The sequence below is a fragment of the Haliaeetus albicilla genome, chromosome 17 (assembly GCF_947461875.1).
Source record: "Haliaeetus albicilla chromosome 17, bHalAlb1.1, whole genome shotgun sequence".
NCBI lineage: Eukaryota > Metazoa > Chordata > Aves > Accipitriformes > Accipitridae > Haliaeetus > Haliaeetus albicilla.
Genome location: NC_091499.1, coordinates 21,625,989 through 21,644,471, shown reverse-complemented (window position 1 = coordinate 21,644,471; position 18,483 = coordinate 21,625,989). Strand labels below are relative to the sequence as shown.

Genomic DNA, 18,483 nt, shown 5'->3' with positions numbered 1-18,483 from the left:
TTATTATTGTTCTTTTGGGGAGTTCATTTTTTTTTCTCCTGTTAAATTCAAAATCTTTCTGCCAAGTTAAAAATTTAGTACAACTTGTGAAAATACTGAGTTTTTGTGTTTGGGGTTTGTTCGTTTTTTTTTTTTAAACTGTGAAAAGTCTGAGCGTTAACTGATCTAGATTTGACTGGGTACTCACTCTGTCACACAGCTCTTCAAACGTGAAGTCTGCAATGGTTCCACACGCTTTATTCAGCCTCAGCTCTCTGCCTTGCACTTTTAGAATCCTTGGTCTAGTTACTATGGGAACATGAACAAAGACTCAATCTTCTCTGGATAATTACTATAAAATTCATCTCTTACAGATAGGAAATGCATAGCTTGATGAATAATAGCACATGATTCAACACATAAATTAGACAAAATGCTGATACAATGACTGCCACTTGAGTGTGGCATCAACCCATATACAGCAATGGAACTTATTAATTGGTCAGTGGAGATTGGGCATTGTGTTCTAAATGTATTCTCTTTCAAGAGAAATTAACTTACGTACAATCATTTTGTTTCTGAGCCAGCTCATCAAACAACTTATCCATGACAGCCTCCACATCAGCTTCACTTGTGCTACAGTGAAAAGAATAATAGAATATGAAATTAATAACACTTGAAGCCAACATCAAACAGCTGCCTGAGCCTGCTTAGCTTTTTGCCCATAAAAAAAAGAGAACAGGATGTTATGCTCTAAATACAAACATTAGATTTAGAATACACTTAAAAGTAGAGAATATTAACTCTCAGGTAGATGATTCTGCCTTATTTGCATACACTGAAAGACTTCTGTGTTTTAAGCTGTTTCCAGTAATGAGGCAATACAGGCAGAGCAGATCCATTAACACTACGTGTACACAATGAGAAAAAAGGCTTCTGGCTCTATCTTGCATGCAAAATAAGAGCAAATAGACAAGGCAAGGCAGTCAAGCACCTAAAGAAGTATCCTTTGAAATTTCTGAGAGGCGACTTCGTGAAATTAAATATTGTAGCAGCTTTCAGGGTGTTGTGGGGAGGGAATCAAGTCAACTGATTGTATTGATCAGACAATTTGAAAATTAAACTACGAAATTGAAAATACCAGCATGATCTCCCCATTAGTAATTTTATCAGATTCCCCCACTCTGTCCCCAATGCTATTCGGGAAAAGATCAACCACAGACAGTGAAAATGCAAAATATCTGTGCTGAGAGCTGAAGTAAAGTTTATATTCATCTTCTGGTTGCTGCAAGAACTATAAATCAGCATGATCAGAAAATATTTTTTGTCACTGAAACAGTTAGAGGGCCAGCCTTTCTGTGTTTCATTCTTAAAGAAGATAGATAATATTTCTAACTGTTCGTTTTTTCTCAGCTAGTTTGAAAGCTGAGAATAGTAAATTAATGCTACGGTAGACAATAAACTAGAACTAGGATATAACACACTTCACTGAAGTTTGTATAATCTCATTTGGTGTGAAAAGTCTACTTTTACGGATCATGGATGCACTCAAGTTGCATTGCTTCACACAGTTCTAGACCTCCTCTAAACGACAAGTGATGATCAGCACCTTACACAATTACTTTCCTGTTCATTAGGCCTTAAGCACCTTAAAAATGTTAACAGCAGAACTGAAATAACTACTTTTTAGCTCAAGCTTAACGATAACAAACCTTGTAGATACAAAGAATTTGGATAAAAAAACTCTACAAACTTCTGCAAGTGCCATTTCAAACACTTCAAAAACCTTTTCTGAAAAGGAGATCGCATAAAATTGTAACTTCAAAAAAAGAAGTTTCTCTCAACATTGATACTTGTGTGCTGCTTTCCTCTGACAAAACAACAAATGAAAAGGAACAGATAAAAACAGGAAAAAAAGCCATAAAAGGGGGAAAGAGTGCATATATGTTGGAGAGTATGCATATAACTATCAAAAAGTTTGATGTAAAGGCTACAAGAAGGAACAGCTGAATACGATGCTTAGGTGGATATTTGCACCTAAATGCCAAGAAAGTTTGTTTTGAAAACAGACACCCGAGACTGAGATCACAGAAGCTGTGTTGATCAGAAATCTTGTAATTGTGTTATACTGATTCCTTGCAGACGAGTATGAAACAGCTTTAAACAACCCTTAGTTGCATATTTTAAATTAAGAAAAGACTACACAAATTATGAAGCATCAAGAGGATTTTTTTAAAAATGTCATGATGATACTATCACCATTAATGGGGGAATGTAAACATGTTGGACAAGAACATTTTCTTTTGGGGGCAAGACTGGTAAATAAAATTCAAATATCTGTAGCAAAATACTGTATAGTACCTAATATTAAAACAAAACAACAAAAAAATCCCCACATACTGTGCTAGTTCTTCAGGGTTGAAAGCACCAATGAACAAGTTTGAATAGAAGAATGAAAGAGATTCCCTCAGAAAAAAAAAAAGGATGATAAAATAAGTATCTTATCTCCATTGGCAGCTACAGGATTTTTTTTAATTATTTTTTTTCCCCACTGCTTCCTAATGATTTATACGACAAGCTCTGGAAGTAACCAACACCTTTCCAATGAGAGAACATGAGACAGACTTATCACCAATTTCTGCCATTCACTCAATCACAAGTTTTACAGCAGAACACCATGAAATACTTTGGTTGGGTACTACTCCTGGGACTTGTTCGTATTTCTTCTCCTCTGTCAGCTGATGCCATAGGCGCCACATTTAGCCTTTTACCTGCTAGAAAGCATGCACGTGCTTTTCCTTTCTTCAGAGTACAGACAGTGAGAAAAGAATATGGTAGGTGCTCTCTGCAATTATCAAACAGAAAGTCACAAAGTGCAACGGGTGCAATAAGCTGGGCCGTAAGACGACAGCTATGTAGGCATCGGAACAAGAGGCACGATGAGCAATGCCAAGATAACAGTGGTAGCTTCAAACAGTACTTCCAAGCAGACAGCACAAAACTTTAAGAAAGTGGAGTCAGGCAAGAATATAGAACAAGAATTACTTTTCTTGAGTTCATACAGTCACATTTTGTTTGAAGATACAGAACCTGAATTTGCCCTGTTTTCCATATATAAAATTCTGTCATTTCCTTCCAGAAGCAGAAAGAGTTACCTGTTGTAATTCTACTAAGCAGTACTCCTTCTGGACAAACTACTACAATTTCTAACTTGATAATAAAGTGATACGGACATACTTCATTTCAAATATCTGATACATCAATGAAAATACTGCACCTTTCTTAATGGAAACATGATTTTTAAATCAATATTGTGTGTTGGTTTGAAAGATACAACAGTTATAAATCTCATTTTAACTTATTGTTGTCTACCTTGCTCAGGTTGCTATTGATTAAATAATACTGTAAGAACAAATACGAAATAGAAAAATGTCTGCAATGAAAAGGTTTCAAAGTATTTAAAAAAAAAAGAGAGGATGTTTCTATTAGGCAGATATATGCTGCAACCATAAGCACACTGTGAATGTATTTTTAAATATATTTATTTGCAAATATAGAATAAAGTGCTAAAGAAATTTTGTCATGATAAACAGACACAATCTGTCAAAATAGGAGGGTGTTGGGTTGTTTTTTTTTTAAATCCACAGCACTGGAAACACCCAACATTAAATGAATCCTTGTCATTGGATTTCTATAAATACTTAATTACTTAAATACAATAAGGATGTTCTTCTATTATAAGAGAATTGTGCAATCTCTTACAAGAGGATATTCATTACTTTCTAACCATCTGTCACTTCAGTTCTCCAAACACCACACCTCCCCAAAAAATCTAATTAGTTTTTATTCAGTCACATATTATAAATGATGCTAGTGTCGATACTGAAAATGTAGTTTAATGAAGTTAATATCAAGGCATAATGGAAGGCGGTTTGCTGAACAAAATGGACCAGAAGGCAAAGAAAGGAAAAGTCACACTCTGCTAATTCTACTATACATTTTTCATTTCCCATTGACTAGGAAATTACTGGCTAATAAGAAGGAAAAAGAGGACAAATACCATATCATAGATAAACTTACAGGTAGTAAAGTTTTCCAGCAGCAGGAAGCACTCGTTTCCTGTAGTCTATTCCAGAGTCAAGCTGGATTGTCCTGCAGTATTTCTACAGAGACAAAAAAAAAAAAAAGAAAAGAAAGCTTTCCTCAAACCAAAGCCGTATTTATTATTGTCTGTGTTAGAGAGAAGACACACTGCTGTGATAAACCATCAGCATGAATTTCATCTGCAAAACTGAAATTCAGGATCACAAAATTGAAGTCTCCTTTACATTTATGAAAGCAAAGAAATAAGCTGGAAATCATTCACACACTTGAAACAAGAAAGTAACCATTTTCAAAAGTCCATCAACTAGAAAATCAATATAGATTGGAAGCACACGAAATGAAACGACAGTGGATATTACTCATTCTCTCTGGGTAGTGCTTTGTTGGGGGAGTGTGTAAAAATAATTATTTTCACATTAAAGAATATACATTTAGACACAGAAAATTAGGAGCAATAAAACTTTAACAGACTACAATCAAATTCTAGTAACAGAGACAACTGAAACTACTTCTACTTTGTAAGCTAAAAATAATTTTATCTTTTCCTTCTACTAAGAAGATAAAAAATTTTGTGAGTCGAACATCAAATATATGAACCAAGTCTTGCTGCAAGATCGACCAAAGCATAAGGGGGAATAAACAAAGCTCTATATCAAAAAGATTTTGTTTCATTTTTGTGATGTCTCAATTGACTCAGAAAAGGATCTTCTTTTCTTTTTCCCTTTAAACAACCTGTAAGATTCCCAGTGTGATACAGATGTCCCTGAGTAGTCACAATAACTACTTCTGTTAGAAAACTCAAAACCAGCTGTACTGAAGGGTGCTTTTTTTGATTCAAGGCCTATGACTGAGAGCAAAATTCTCCCTAACCTCAGTGGGATCTAGATTTTACACCCTCTGGGGCAAAGGGAATAGTTCTGCTTATCTGTTATTACTACTGCCAACATACACAACTTCTGGGTGTTATACAGCTAGAAGCAAAAGAAGCTATAAAAGAAAGGGAGGAAAAGTTTTAATATTTTAGAAAATATACCTCTATCAATAATTTAATTAGAGCAATAAAACTTTTTTTTTTTTAGGTAATTCAACACCATTAAAATTCTGTGGATTGCTAGAATCCATTAAATTAATCTACTTCTTCACTGCACTATGAACTATTAGTTTATCTTTAATACTCTCGTGAAGCGTTTCATATTCCGTGTGTCAAATTTTTCAAAGCCTCCTTGAAGCCATTCAAATAACAAAATTGGAAATGTCAAATCTCATTTCTAGCAAATACATTGCAGGAAAAAACCCCTTGAATTTTAGATGAACTATCATCAGTGATTTAAGGAACAATGGCCCTTTTGAACAAATGTGTTGCATAGGACTTATAGATTACAAATTTCTGCAGGAGTGACTATGATGACTCATTGCACTAATTTTTTTACCCTTGGCTATTACTGAAGGCTCTATACCTATTTTAAACCTCCAACTTCTCTGCAAAGATATACAGCTGAAGAAAGAAGGGGGAAAAAATCATCCTGAAAGCACAGAATCCCAGGAAAATCCATGTATCTTTAATTCCAGTAAGTGAAAAAGCCATGCTAATCAAATCATTATCTTGGGCTAAGGCTACTGCAAACACAATAGCATTGGTGCTACAATATTATTACAATCTATTCCCTTTCTTTTTGTGAAAGCTTACAAAGAAAGAGAATAACAGAGCAGAAGAAAAAAGTTCCAGAGGCATGTAATAATATGCACAAGGGAGGGAGGATGTTTAAGCTTTTCTTCAGCATCAGTCTGGCAGTCAATCTAGAAGGAAGATTCCTGAAATTTCACAGCAAAGCTGATATACTTAGCTTTTCTTTGCCAGGCACTGATGCTCAGCATCCTTCCGCCTAATGTTTTATTTTTTCAAAGTAGTAGATTAGCTCAAGTACTATTTTCTTCATGTTAGTAGGGGGGAGAAAAAAAACCTAACCACAACACATTATTACTACAGCTATGCAGAATATGAGATTATTTAGATTAACTTTAAATACTCAGACATTTAGTAACACTGTTTATCATTTTGGCTTTTTTTCCTGGAAACAACAGATAGGAAATTTGGCATGAATTCAGCCTCATCTCTTTGGCCTTCAAGGTGGGTTTACAAACCTACTGCTCTCTCAGGGTGTTGTGCTGCATACAGAGTGAAGAGTGAACACACAAGTACATATACTTAAAAGTGTGGTATGGTTATGGTAGGGCTGAAAGAAAAAAAAAAAGGGGCACCTGAACACTGTAGCTGGTGTAAATTTATTGTGCTGATATTTACAGCAGTGTTTGTGGCTCAGCTGCTAATGACTACTGAGTACAGCAGACATTCTGTGCACTCAAATACAGACTGATACTGGGCTATATTATGCAGGCCACTGCAGCTTGCTGAAATATAAATCAGCACTTGGTGCTACAGTATTTTAGTCCACTTGTGTTCTGCTTACAAATTTATCACTCCTTAAATGCACTGACAGTCTTTTATGACTCCATGATTTAACATTATAGTGAATGAGTTTTGGAGCTAAGAACCGTAGATGTAAATAGTACCAATATAGCTATGAAGTAGATTAATTTCTCCTGTCTTCCTTCTCTTTTCTCTTTCTTCAGAGTAATTAGTATTACCACTATTCAGGAAAAATCGCTATCATTAGTGACACTAGTTAAGAAGAGCTTGTGTGCTCAAAAGCTTATTTACGTTTTTGGGCCCTTTTTAAGCTACAAACAGTTGCCTAAATGAAAGATATTTCTTTTCCCTATAAACCCTGTCTTGTATGTCTACAATAATGTACTACTACTGATTCTAGTGTGATATAACATTACACAGTTTATTTCAAAAACATGTTAGATATTCTGGGCTATAGGACCTTTCAGCCAGAAAGGCAATAGCAGCATCCCGTTCAGAGATGTATAAAATACAGTTATTACAGTCCTTTCTTAGGAGGCAAAAGTCAACTGAACCAAACATGAACAAAATGGAAAACCAGAATTCTGATATACAGCAGTTTTCTGTAACACACGATATAAGCATAGAAGTAGGAGCCAGTTAACAGAAACATAGGGATACTTAGTCCTTTGGAAAACATTTGGCCTTTCACTATCCTGCTCCTTGAATTTTCCTAATTAATTTCCAATTTTGGTTTGGGTTTGGGGTTTTTTTGCTTAATTCTGTCCCATCTTTCAAATACAGTTCTGCCTCTTATTTTTCAAACCAGCATTCTCAGTCAAATTCTGGTTTATATTTTACTTTGAATGTCTAGCATATTTTTCATCCATTACTGTCTCAAGAACCACTGACTTGGACCTTGAAGCCAGTCGTGTCCCGTCCCCCCCGCTTGCTTTTTTTTTTTTTTTTTTTGGCCTCTCCAGACTGATGCTCAGTTCAGGAAGGTACTCCAGCCATTTAGAGCCCATGTTCTAAACAAAAATAAAACAGCCACGAGAATTTCCTAACCCTTCCACAGGTTCACCTGAATAAGTATCTACCACTGTTCATCATTAATTATTTCTACTGAGACACTTCAAAGCTCACTCACACCTATTCTGTTAGACACTGTATTCATAAAATGGATGGCCCCTGCTATTAAAACAAAACATTATGATCTGTGTAGCAACATGTTCCCAGAAAACATTCCTTTAAAACATGATTGCTGTTGTTAGATTATAACGTTTGTAGGGTAGGAACAACCTTCTCCTTACATGACTATATGACAGTAGAGCATAGATCTATAGGTCCTACTGGAAAATAACGTAAAAAAAAAAAAATCAAACAGACGTGTGAATAAAGAAATCAACCATTAAATGATAATGTGGAAGAAATTAATGCCAACAAAATGGCATACAAACATGCACTGGTGTGGGCAATGCTATTTGTGCAAACTGAGCTCTATGCAGTAGAGAAGAGAAAGGGTGTGATAGCAGTACCAGTGAACTGAAAAGGTGGTAATGGGAGGATTGTTTGCACCACCAGGCAACAACAACAGCATTTCTCCTCCAAGTTAAGAATGCACGGGTGGAGACAGTTCTAAAGGGGGATTCAGCACATGGTCACCTTTACTCAAAGCCAGAGTCAGAAAGGTCACAGAGAAGCTATGTGCTGAGCAGAGATCCAGAAGTTTTTCCTTTTGGGGTCTCCTTTGTAGACAAGGGTACCCACCGCAGTTCTTTTGTTTCTACACACGTAAACATTCACTTATCTGCTTCACAGGATGCCGAGGGCAAAATGTTCATATTTGTAAATAATTTTTTCAAGAGAAATGCTTTAAATGTTAAAAAGACAGCATATCATCAGAATGTATAATAGAAGAAAATAAAGCACACCAAAATATTGTAAACATTCAAGCAAAACACTTAAAATACTAGATTTACAAAAATGAAAAGCAGATACGTGGTTGCGCACTATGGAAATACAAATACTGCTCACAACTGTAAGAATGAAATACTGAACCTCAGAGAGGGTGCATATGTGAGTACCACCATGCACCTTCTCTCACCTTCAGAGGTGTCAACGACATTATACTCCTGCATCATGGAACTAGAAAATCAGTACTATCATTTACAAACCCTGCAATTTTGGGGGCAGGGGAGGTAGGCTTCTCTACTTTTTACCCTTCATCTTTTTGCAGCCTGGGGAAAAACCCTACTGAGATTACATGTAGAAGTTCTAGTTTCTTTCTTCATCTTTGGACTAACTTCTCCAGCACTGGACTGATTAAACCCTACAGATGTGATTGCATCCTCACACTCACTAATCACCACCACGGAATCCTAATCAACAGCCAAAGAACTAACTGGAGTGCTCAGATTGTTAGTACTTAATTGTCAAAGCCACGACTGTAACTATTGGTTTCCATTTTTTAAGCTGGAGTTTTAAACTTTCAGATTTCATTTACTTGGGCTAAACTTCTACTTTTCTTTTGAAATAAATACTTCAAATTGAAGCTACAGTTAGTCTAGTCTGTTCTTGTGGAACCATCTACAGTTTCCAACAGATTTGCTATTCTATTGAGATGTTTCAAGTCTGACTTACCCTATTCAATTCAAATGCATAAAATTAATTAGTCATACAATTTATTTTGAAGTCATTTATGTATTTATGTGTACAAAGAACAAATACAATTACAGAATTGAAAACGCAATTAGGAAGTTAAAAATAAAGCATGATCATGCACTCATTTCCACTGAAGTGGCATAAAAACTTTTTATTCCAGAAGGAAAAAAGACAAAGCCTCAAGGCTCAACTCGAGACAAAACACCTAAAACGACAACTTTCAGATAGAATAGATAAAATTAGACTTTCAGTATATCTACTGTAGAAAGTTATTGAATATAGAGTAATATAAATACATTTTTCTTCCTGTAAGCTCCTCTAATATTCCTTTGTTGCTGCAATCAAGAATGGTAGCTATTAAAATGTTTCACTGCTGAAGAAATTAAAGTACATGACATGATAGATCCTTAAGTAGAGGAACAAAGGTTTCAGAAAATCTCAAAAGGCAAAGTTAACTACATAACCAGCAAGTTCAAGACATGTGTTTCCCATGTATCAAAAAACCTGAAATGTTAATACATGGGCTTGTGTACATTTAGTACATGAGACACTGTACTAAATACCATGTGGCCCTATGAGCTCAAATATTGTGATCAGCTCATGACCCTTGATAATGCAGGTTGAGCAGGTATTTCTTAACCTTACTGGAGACCACTGTAAGTCAACCCAGTTGACATTCTCTGCTCTGAATTTTAATGGCATTAAAAAAAGAAAACCAAAAACCAACATACAAACTCATACAAATCACCCTGTCAGCCCATAGGGTAAGACAAACCCTATCAGAGGACCTCCAGAGAAGGTATAGGGGAACAAAGATTTGAGAGTGCTTCACCTTGGGATGATCATTACCTTAATTCACACACCTGCTGAGTTTCCTCAGCCTTTCACACTTGGGTCAAACCAGACACCTGCAAATGCAGCAGTAGCACTGCATCTGCAGTATCAAATACACCTTCCACACAAGCAGAGTATCATCCTATCCCCAGGTATGCAAAGCTGCACAAGGAATACTCTTGGCCTCTGGTATAGTTCTTAACAAGCATATTAGAACACCTACTATTAATAACCAATGCCTGAGAAGTGCAACTTCTAACCACTCTTTCTGAGCAAAAGGAATCATAATTTCCACATAGGTATCACCTTCCCTTTTCAAATGCATCCTCAGCGTCTAACTCTTTGTATTAGCTTACATACAACCCCCCCCTCCCTATTAAAAAACACCCCACACCTGTCCTGCTGATTTGATCTCCATTAACAATACACAGGATCACTAATATTCCTTCCCCCCAGCAAATCAGAAAATAATGAGATTGTTCATTGGCAATCATTCCTCTCATACATTTACACCCAGCCTGAGAGAGAAAAATTCTCTTGCATCACACAACATGTAGATGTATGAGAGCCATCAACCAGCAACAGAGGAAGAGTTCCTCAGGTAAACAGAACTCACTAAACCATTTTTATTTTTCATTATTTGACTCCATATAGTGTTCGATTATCAACTAGAATATTATTTCTTCTTTCTTAAAATTCTTTCTTAAGCGATTTCAAGAAAATGTTTCTTTATCCAAAGGATACCATTACAATTGGCATTTTCCCAAATGATTCATCACTGTGGTAGAACAAGAATCCTTTTAAGCAAAAATGCAGTGTGTCATGAAAAAACTATTTCTGACCTGCAAAGCATACCCACAGGTTTTAACTTTGGCATACTCTCAAAGTCATCAGCAAATGACAATCACCAGCATGTTTCAGAATGTGAAACTGGTCCAACTGGGACTCACGAGCTGGGCAGGTCTGTCCACAGCCTGCTGAGAAGTGTACAAAGTTAAGTGCAGTGTTTCCTCTCTGGTGCAGCTCTAGAAGGAGATCAACCAGACCATTAGTCACAAGCAAGCGTGATACAGGTACAGGACCTTCAAAGGGCTGCTCCTTTTATCCAAGCTTAAAATTTGCCTTATTTAAAAAAAAGAGAGAGAGAATCAAGTTTGTAACACTTAACTTTGCTACACCAATCCATGGAAATGAGAGAATCAAGTTTGTAACACTTAACTTTCTGCTACACCAATCCATGGAAATGAGATGTACTCAGGGGGAGGGACAATGAGAAAGGGAATCATCAGGTATGGTGATGGATAAAAACTTGGTCCAAGTGTTGTTGGGTGTGCATACAGTTTTTGTCTTCCTGTTCAGATGTTGTTGAAACAGTAGACTTTAAAGAAAATGTCAATGAATCTTCATAAGCACTATACATGACCTCTGGGGTAATTAGCAATCATTCAAAAGCAACAAGACTAAAATGTTCTATTCTTTATTACTGTCAGCTCTTGTCTTGATCAGCATTTTAATAAAGATGGTTCATTGCTAAGACAGTTTCATGAATCAGTCATAATTACATTCTGACACACAGTGAATAGTAAAGCAAAACTAAATATCACTTCATCAACCTTTCTAACCTTTATGCAAGTATTAACTGTAAATAATTTTTACACGATCTTACAACAGAAAATCTGCATATTTCTTAGCTTTGTACATACTCTACCCTAACTGAATTTCCTGTGACCTATACCTGAAAAAAAAACCCCTTACAATCAGTCATAATTACTTAGCTTTGCACGATATTCAGGTGTTGCCTTTCACAGATCAAATCAACTTCAAGTACAAAAGGCTATCTGTTCTACAAAATAGTGCAATGCTTTTAAGGGGTTAACTGATTTTTTTACAGTCTTTTCCCCTATATTCTTCCGCAATAACAAAATATGGGAAATTGCTACAATAGCCCTAGACACTTCATGTTTGTCCCAATTGTAAACACTGTAACAAAGCAAAACAAAAAAACCCCACAAACCCCAAACCCCCAAAACCAAACAAATTTTGAGGAAAACTTTCAAAATGTCATCCAAGAATCCTGTACAATATCAATGAAACTAATCATGCTCAGGTTAATTTTGGATGACAAACATTTTATTTGTGAGTTATTTTTAAATGGACCTAGAGCACAAAGATCTGGGAAGTGAAATACTGCCAAATATAATTTTTTGAAATGAATCTTTTTCTTACACTTGTGACAAGAATATTTAAACTAATATTTAAATTAAAAAAAATATTAAACTGAAGAGTTTAGCAGAGATAAATTTAGGCATAAAAGTAATTCAATGGAAGTTGCACAAGTTTACATTACAGCCTTCAAAACTTTAACAACTAAGAAACCCCACTATTCTTGCTACCACAAGGAACATACGATCTATTGTACAACTTTTCAATAACTTATTTTAAGTCTAGCTACAAATCAGCTACCCCCTAAGAGGAGGAAAAATAGACAATTAACTTGTAAAATAATGGTACATGAATAAAGACAGAGACTCTTAAAATGTACTGTTCTGTGAATAGTATTTCAGATATTCAGACAAAAGTGAAAGAATTCAGGAGGTACAGATGTGGCTGTGCTGGGTAGGAGACAAGTAGCCTCTCCTTTTTCCAGTCAGGGAGCAGAAGAATGGCAGAGTAAACTTCCATGCAATACAAATTACACTGAACAGCTCTCCCCATTTCACATCACCTAAGAAGAAATCTTCCTTGCAGAATAACTATAAATACAAAAAAGAAAAAACAAGCCACAACCTAAAACCAACCCACAAACTACTGTGTAACATTCAGTTTTGCTAAAGAACCAATAATGACTGTAACTTTCAAACTCCTAATAAACAAGCTGTGGTGTCTGTGAAAAACAAATGCCAAGAGTTCATTCCAAATTTTTAACATGATGTTCTGTAAGCTAAGGGTCAAATTCACCCCTAATACACGTACTTCATTGGAATTATACCCTGGATGAAGTTATTTGTCTAGATTTCTTTTTTGCTGTTGTTTTTCTTTTTAACATTTGATTTGTATTTCTTTTCCCAGTATTAGCCTTTGCTCCTGCCAGAACTGTTGGCAGGCAGGGGAAAAAAAAAAAAGGTAGTATTGATTTATGAAACTGGATTTCCCAGAATAAAAAAAAAAAAAAAAAAAAGCGATTAAGATCTAAACAAAGGCTAAAGATGGCTTACGCTTAGCTCTGATGAGGTCCACTACCTCATTACCAACAACTGAAAACTTCTGATGCATTTTGTTTCAAGGGAATCCAAAAGTCCTTGCTGTAAAGCAGGCTGGGGGGTGCTGGGTCCATTCACTCTTTCTGTATCGCAACCATTATGTAAGAAGTATAAAACACTGCCTTTATGCTGCCAAACCACAATGACTCTTCTTACATCAAAGCGTTTTCACCACTAAGGTTTTTTTTCTCTGAAATTTATTCAAGCCAAGGGCAGGGAGACAACAATTCATACACACTAATTACACCTAATTATCTATTCCTTTTTTTTTTTTTTTTCTTCTTTCCACCAGCTTCGGCCAGTGTTATTTGCTATCTGGGTTTCTCACAACCTTCCCTTGCCCTGTCCATCCAACTCAACAGTAAAGTCTTTGAAGAAAACAGTTGTGGCTTCTTAGAATTTTAACAATATAAGGTTCAACTCAAATTAAATTATTCTATTATTAGTTTTGACACATTTATGTGTTAAATATGAAGGCTTCTTGGTTAATTTGGCAAATTCCTCACATCTCTTCGTGGCAAGAATTGCTGGTAACACCCTCTCTTGTAGGAGCTTCTCCTCATGCTTTCTTTTCATGATCTAAATGAAATGTTTATTGGATTAAAGTTCTTCTCTGCAGACCTCCACGGTGGCCTGTGACAAAGAGCTTAAAAGCTTTATTAATTGGTTCGGGCTTTTTGAGGGGAGGCAGGACCTCATTTCACATTACATCACAAGCAAATAAAACTGCCACGTGTAATTAGACTAATTTACCCTGATACAGCAGGAATCAACTATTCCATATCTATGATATGCTTTGATTTACTCATTTTAATCAAGGAGTAAACAAACCAAGCAAGAACTCAGGAAATCCTAACAATTAAAGAAGTGAGAAGGCAGGGAGCCTGAGACTGAGCTACAGTAGCAACTAGTTTATCCTAAGATAAAGTTTTCATCTGCACCTGAATAAACTATCTAGGAGCAAGCATGCGCGTACGTTTAAGACAGACGCAGAAGGTAAACAAACTGAACAGCTTAATATCTAGAGAACACGCTAAAGCAATAGGTACATTATAAAATACTGTAACAGTTAAGTACTCTGAACTACAGAATTCAAATAATCCTTGTGTTTAAATTTAACACGTACACAGGCTTAGAAGGCTGAATGCAGAAATGGCTGGTAACTTCTAATCTGACACCTTGCTTTCTATATAGAACATTTTGTTAGTTGACAGTCTTATAAATTTGTCAAACTAAAACTACCCAGAAATTATACTGATGTTCAGCACAAAAATACTTGCCATCATGCTATATTTTCTACTTTTAATTTTTTCTATGTTTAATTAGGTATGCTTCACAAAAGATGAGTACTTCTATTACTTGCAGAGAGAGAGAACAAGAACAAATGCTCCTTCTACTTAGGAGTTTGCTTGGTTACATACTAAGAAGGGAAACAAAAGGCCCAACATCTTCAGTAATGAAAAAGTCAATTGATAGGCAAAGCCATCACAATATCAAAGGCCTAATCCCTGCAATTCTGACTCAGGTGACAGTTCACAGGGGTCAGAGTGGCTGACACTGACCTCAAAAGCAGGTTTTAACTATTCAACATACTGAAAGCTGCTGGGCTATCACACCATTAGACTGGAACAAACTGACAAATCAATTTCATCAAGGAGATGACTTTGGGGGGGCGGGTAGAGGCAGACCCGCCAATCAACAAATCTCTGCATTTCTCACACAGGTGGTTGGACAAAAGCCGAGTGCACCATCAAAGACATTTTATATCTACCAGATGCCTTTGTACAAAACTAACTCCCACAATTTCCTTAGGGACAGCTCTAAATGTTTTAAACAAATATTTCTCACGTATTCAAACTAAGTTATTGAAAAATGAAAATACTTTTAAATTCCTCCATTTCTTGCTTTGAAAGAAAGAGTATATTTTAATTAAAACCAACCAGAGTAGGCAACAATGTCAATAAATAAATATCAACCAATTTTGAGAAAGACAGTGAACAATACAGCGTATAAAAATACATTGCTTTCTATTTGAGAGGAGTGTACAATTGGTCCCTAATAGCAGAAGAAAAAAACAGTTCACTATAGGAAGCTTACAGTAATTTCATGTCCTACTGACAACAGGCTTCTGGTTGATTCTTTCTCTTTAGTTAAAGCAAAATGCAGGTAGCCAAAGCCAAACATTTTATTTTAAAACTGTACCTTTTAAAGGTATACTCAGGCTATGAAAAGCCCTAAAACCTCCTGACTTTCAGTCAGAATTTACTGCAGTGCAGGTCCACTGCAAGAAGAAAACCTGAGAAAATGCAGACATTACATATTTGGTATTTTGACTTGCCTTGACTTTTTAAAACTTCACGCTATGGTTCCAGGAAACCTTTGGAAACTCAAGAACTGCTCATTGAAGTTATAGATTATACACAACAAACTATTTGAGGTGCTTTCCTTCCTGTTTGTCTGAACAATTAAGCATTGAACTAGTCACTGAATTAGAATTAGGATTCCAGAACAGTTTAGGGTTGATATAAATGTCTTCATTAAATGTCTGCAAAAAGTAAAATGTTGCTAAAATTACTGCCAAACCAGTAAAACAAAGTGTGCTTTCTCTTTTTTTTTTAAGAGCCTAACTTCAGATCTTACATCAAGTTGTTAAAGATAGATAGCTTCATTTGTAAACCAGTTTTAAAATGTTTAGAAAATTTTTATATTTCTTATTGGTTTAGATTAACAATTTTTTGAGTATTTCTGCTCTAAACATTTGAACAAAGTAACTGTGAGCAATGAATGTTTTTCTTTTCAAGAACTGCCTTTGCCAAAAAAAAACCAAACCAAAACACCAAAAAACCCAACAACAAACCACTCAGGCGTTCCATGCACTTTAAAATGCTTGGTAAGAGATGCCACAAGATTAAAAGCTCAATCGGAAGGAACTGAATCTAATTGCAATTATAGAATTAAAAGATTTTCCTTCCTAATACTTCTTATCTCTGTAAAGCTCTATCTTTATAAAATTTCATGGACTGAAGAAGCACTCTTATCTGTTGCAGAAACAAAGCCCTGCCATAAAGAATATTGCGTCCCAAAAAATTTCAGCCACAAAAACTAACCGATCAATTGAGAGTTTTTCCCTGTTTATCCAAACTACCACTTTAAGTTAGAGGACTAAAGAATCACTGAAAAATTACATCTCAAACTACTTACTGGGATAGGTTCAGAATTGGGCAGGGGACACACACAGGGCAGGAAGAGCTGCTGTCTTACTGGCCTGCCCAACTACACAGACCTGGAGCTTTTACGTGGCCCCAGAAAGTGGAACTCACCAACTGCATCTCCCACTGCAGGCACTCAGCAATCACTTGCCCCCTGTAATCTACCACCTGGAAAAGCAATACAGACAAACTTCGCGAGATAACTGTGTCTTCCCCAGAGCACTGTTTCACCTTTTTGCTTATTCCACAGAAATGGGATTGTAGTTATCTTTGTAAGAAATATGAACCCAAATACAGATACTGGAATTATATAGGCTGAAGAAAATAAAAACAACAACAAAATCGAGGATGGACATGGCTAATGCTAGATCCAGGAAAGAAACCATTTCTTTTGATCATTTGAAGACAGGGAAAGATTTTTGTGTAACAGTTACCAGGGTATCTAGGAACTATGTGTTCCATTTATGAGGAATGGAAACAGCCTGAAATCTATTTCAAGTGAAGTATCTCTTCACAGAAATGTACTGTTAATACTTCCCATTCACCCCATCTTCCCAAGAATATTTAAAGGAATTCAAAGATCCTGTGTTGAACTTGAACTACTTTTAGTGCTAAAGCCTTATTTTAAAGATTTACGATCATAAAAGTTAATTTCTGAATCAAACAAACAAAACCAACCCACCCATTCACCACCACTAAACTCCAAATAAAAGCCCTGCAGGAGGCTCTGAGCCTAGAGAAAACTGTGACAGGATTTAGTCCAAGTTGTCAAAGCCACCACCAGGGAACAGGTTAGATGAGACTGCCACTACCACAGACACATATGGCTTGGAGTGAGGTAAAGGCAGAGAAGACAGTAAATCAAACATCTGCAAGCATCCGATGTAATATTTTTCCTTTATATTTCCATGCAAAACCCTGGAAGTTATCATCTTTACATTTCCTAAAGTCATATACAGAATTATAAACAGCTGAGGCAGAAGCTACTCCAATCCATTAACACCAATGCCATGATACAGATTATACTCACATTGGGGAGACATAAAAATACATTTCTCAAACTACCACAGCCAGAGAATCAATTTAGTTCTATCCACACCTTTGTAATGTAAAGGTCACTTGTTAAAAATCTTACTTTAAAATACATTCCAGTGTGGGTTTTTTAATGCCTACTTCTGATGTGGTAAATTCAAAATGCAGATTTGGAAATTTTTTTATTATTGTTTTTAATACCTTGCCATTGCCCTTCCATTTTCCAACTAAGGTCAGAGAAGCATTTATTGATAAGTTTCCTCCGATCCATCTTTCAGGCATTACGTTTTGGGGAAAGAATTATGTTATATTGGTTACATTTATTAAAATAACATTAAAGGCAGATACATTTAGAGCAGTGTTAAAACACAAAAATGTAGGGGAAAGAACAACAACACGTAGTCAAGAATTTTAGAAAGGCCCTTGTGAATAGAGCGTTGAGTTTTTTCTCCCTTCATTCATTATTATGGCAATGTCCATCTACCTCTAGTCTGGGTTGTGCTACTTGTTTCTTTTTGAACTACTCTATCCCCTGTCACAGCTCTAAACCAATTCACCTTCAGAGTTTCTCTCAGCATTCTATCTACAAGGTCCCTTGTAAAAATTTAGATTATTTTCCCAGTCTTGATGAGGCGTTCTGTATGCACAAACTACATTTCACTTTTTTTCTTCAGCTAGCCAAAAAGAGAAAAAAGGAAACTACAAATAAGCATACATGAGAGATATTCTTTAAGTCTGATCATCAGTGAAATGAAAGAGCCTTACATTTATCAAGGAAGAAAACTAAGAGTCAACAAGGAAAGATATATAGAAAAGAAAGGTTTGCCATGGTTGCTGCATTTCAAAAAGCACATGCATATGAAACTACTACTGTTCTTCAAAATGCTCTATGATCAGGACCTCTCCCTGCATTCAATGAAGTCAGCTACAGAATAAACCCTTTTCAAGAATCTGAAGTGGAAGTGGTTGTTCAGTTATTTTTATGTTTCTTACT

General features: G+C 35.9%; 1 protein-coding gene across 4 annotated transcripts in view; it reads right to left on the bottom strand.

Annotated features, from left to right (window-relative positions):
• The window catches only part of AFG1L (AFG1 like ATPase), a 77,616-nt gene that overhangs the window by 23,463 nt on the left and 35,670 nt on the right, over positions 1 to 18,483 (bottom strand). For all 4 annotated transcript variants that reach the window (XM_069804996.1, XM_069804995.1, XM_069804994.1 and 1 more), the window contains 3 exons: positions 4,060 to 4,142; positions 545 to 615; positions 188 to 288 (listed from right to left, as the gene is read on the bottom strand). In XM_069804996.1, the coding sequence (XP_069661097.1) occupies positions 188 to 288; positions 545 to 615; positions 4,060 to 4,142 (255 nt within the window). The remainder of the gene's footprint in view (positions 1 to 187; positions 289 to 544; positions 616 to 4,059; positions 4,143 to 18,483) is intronic.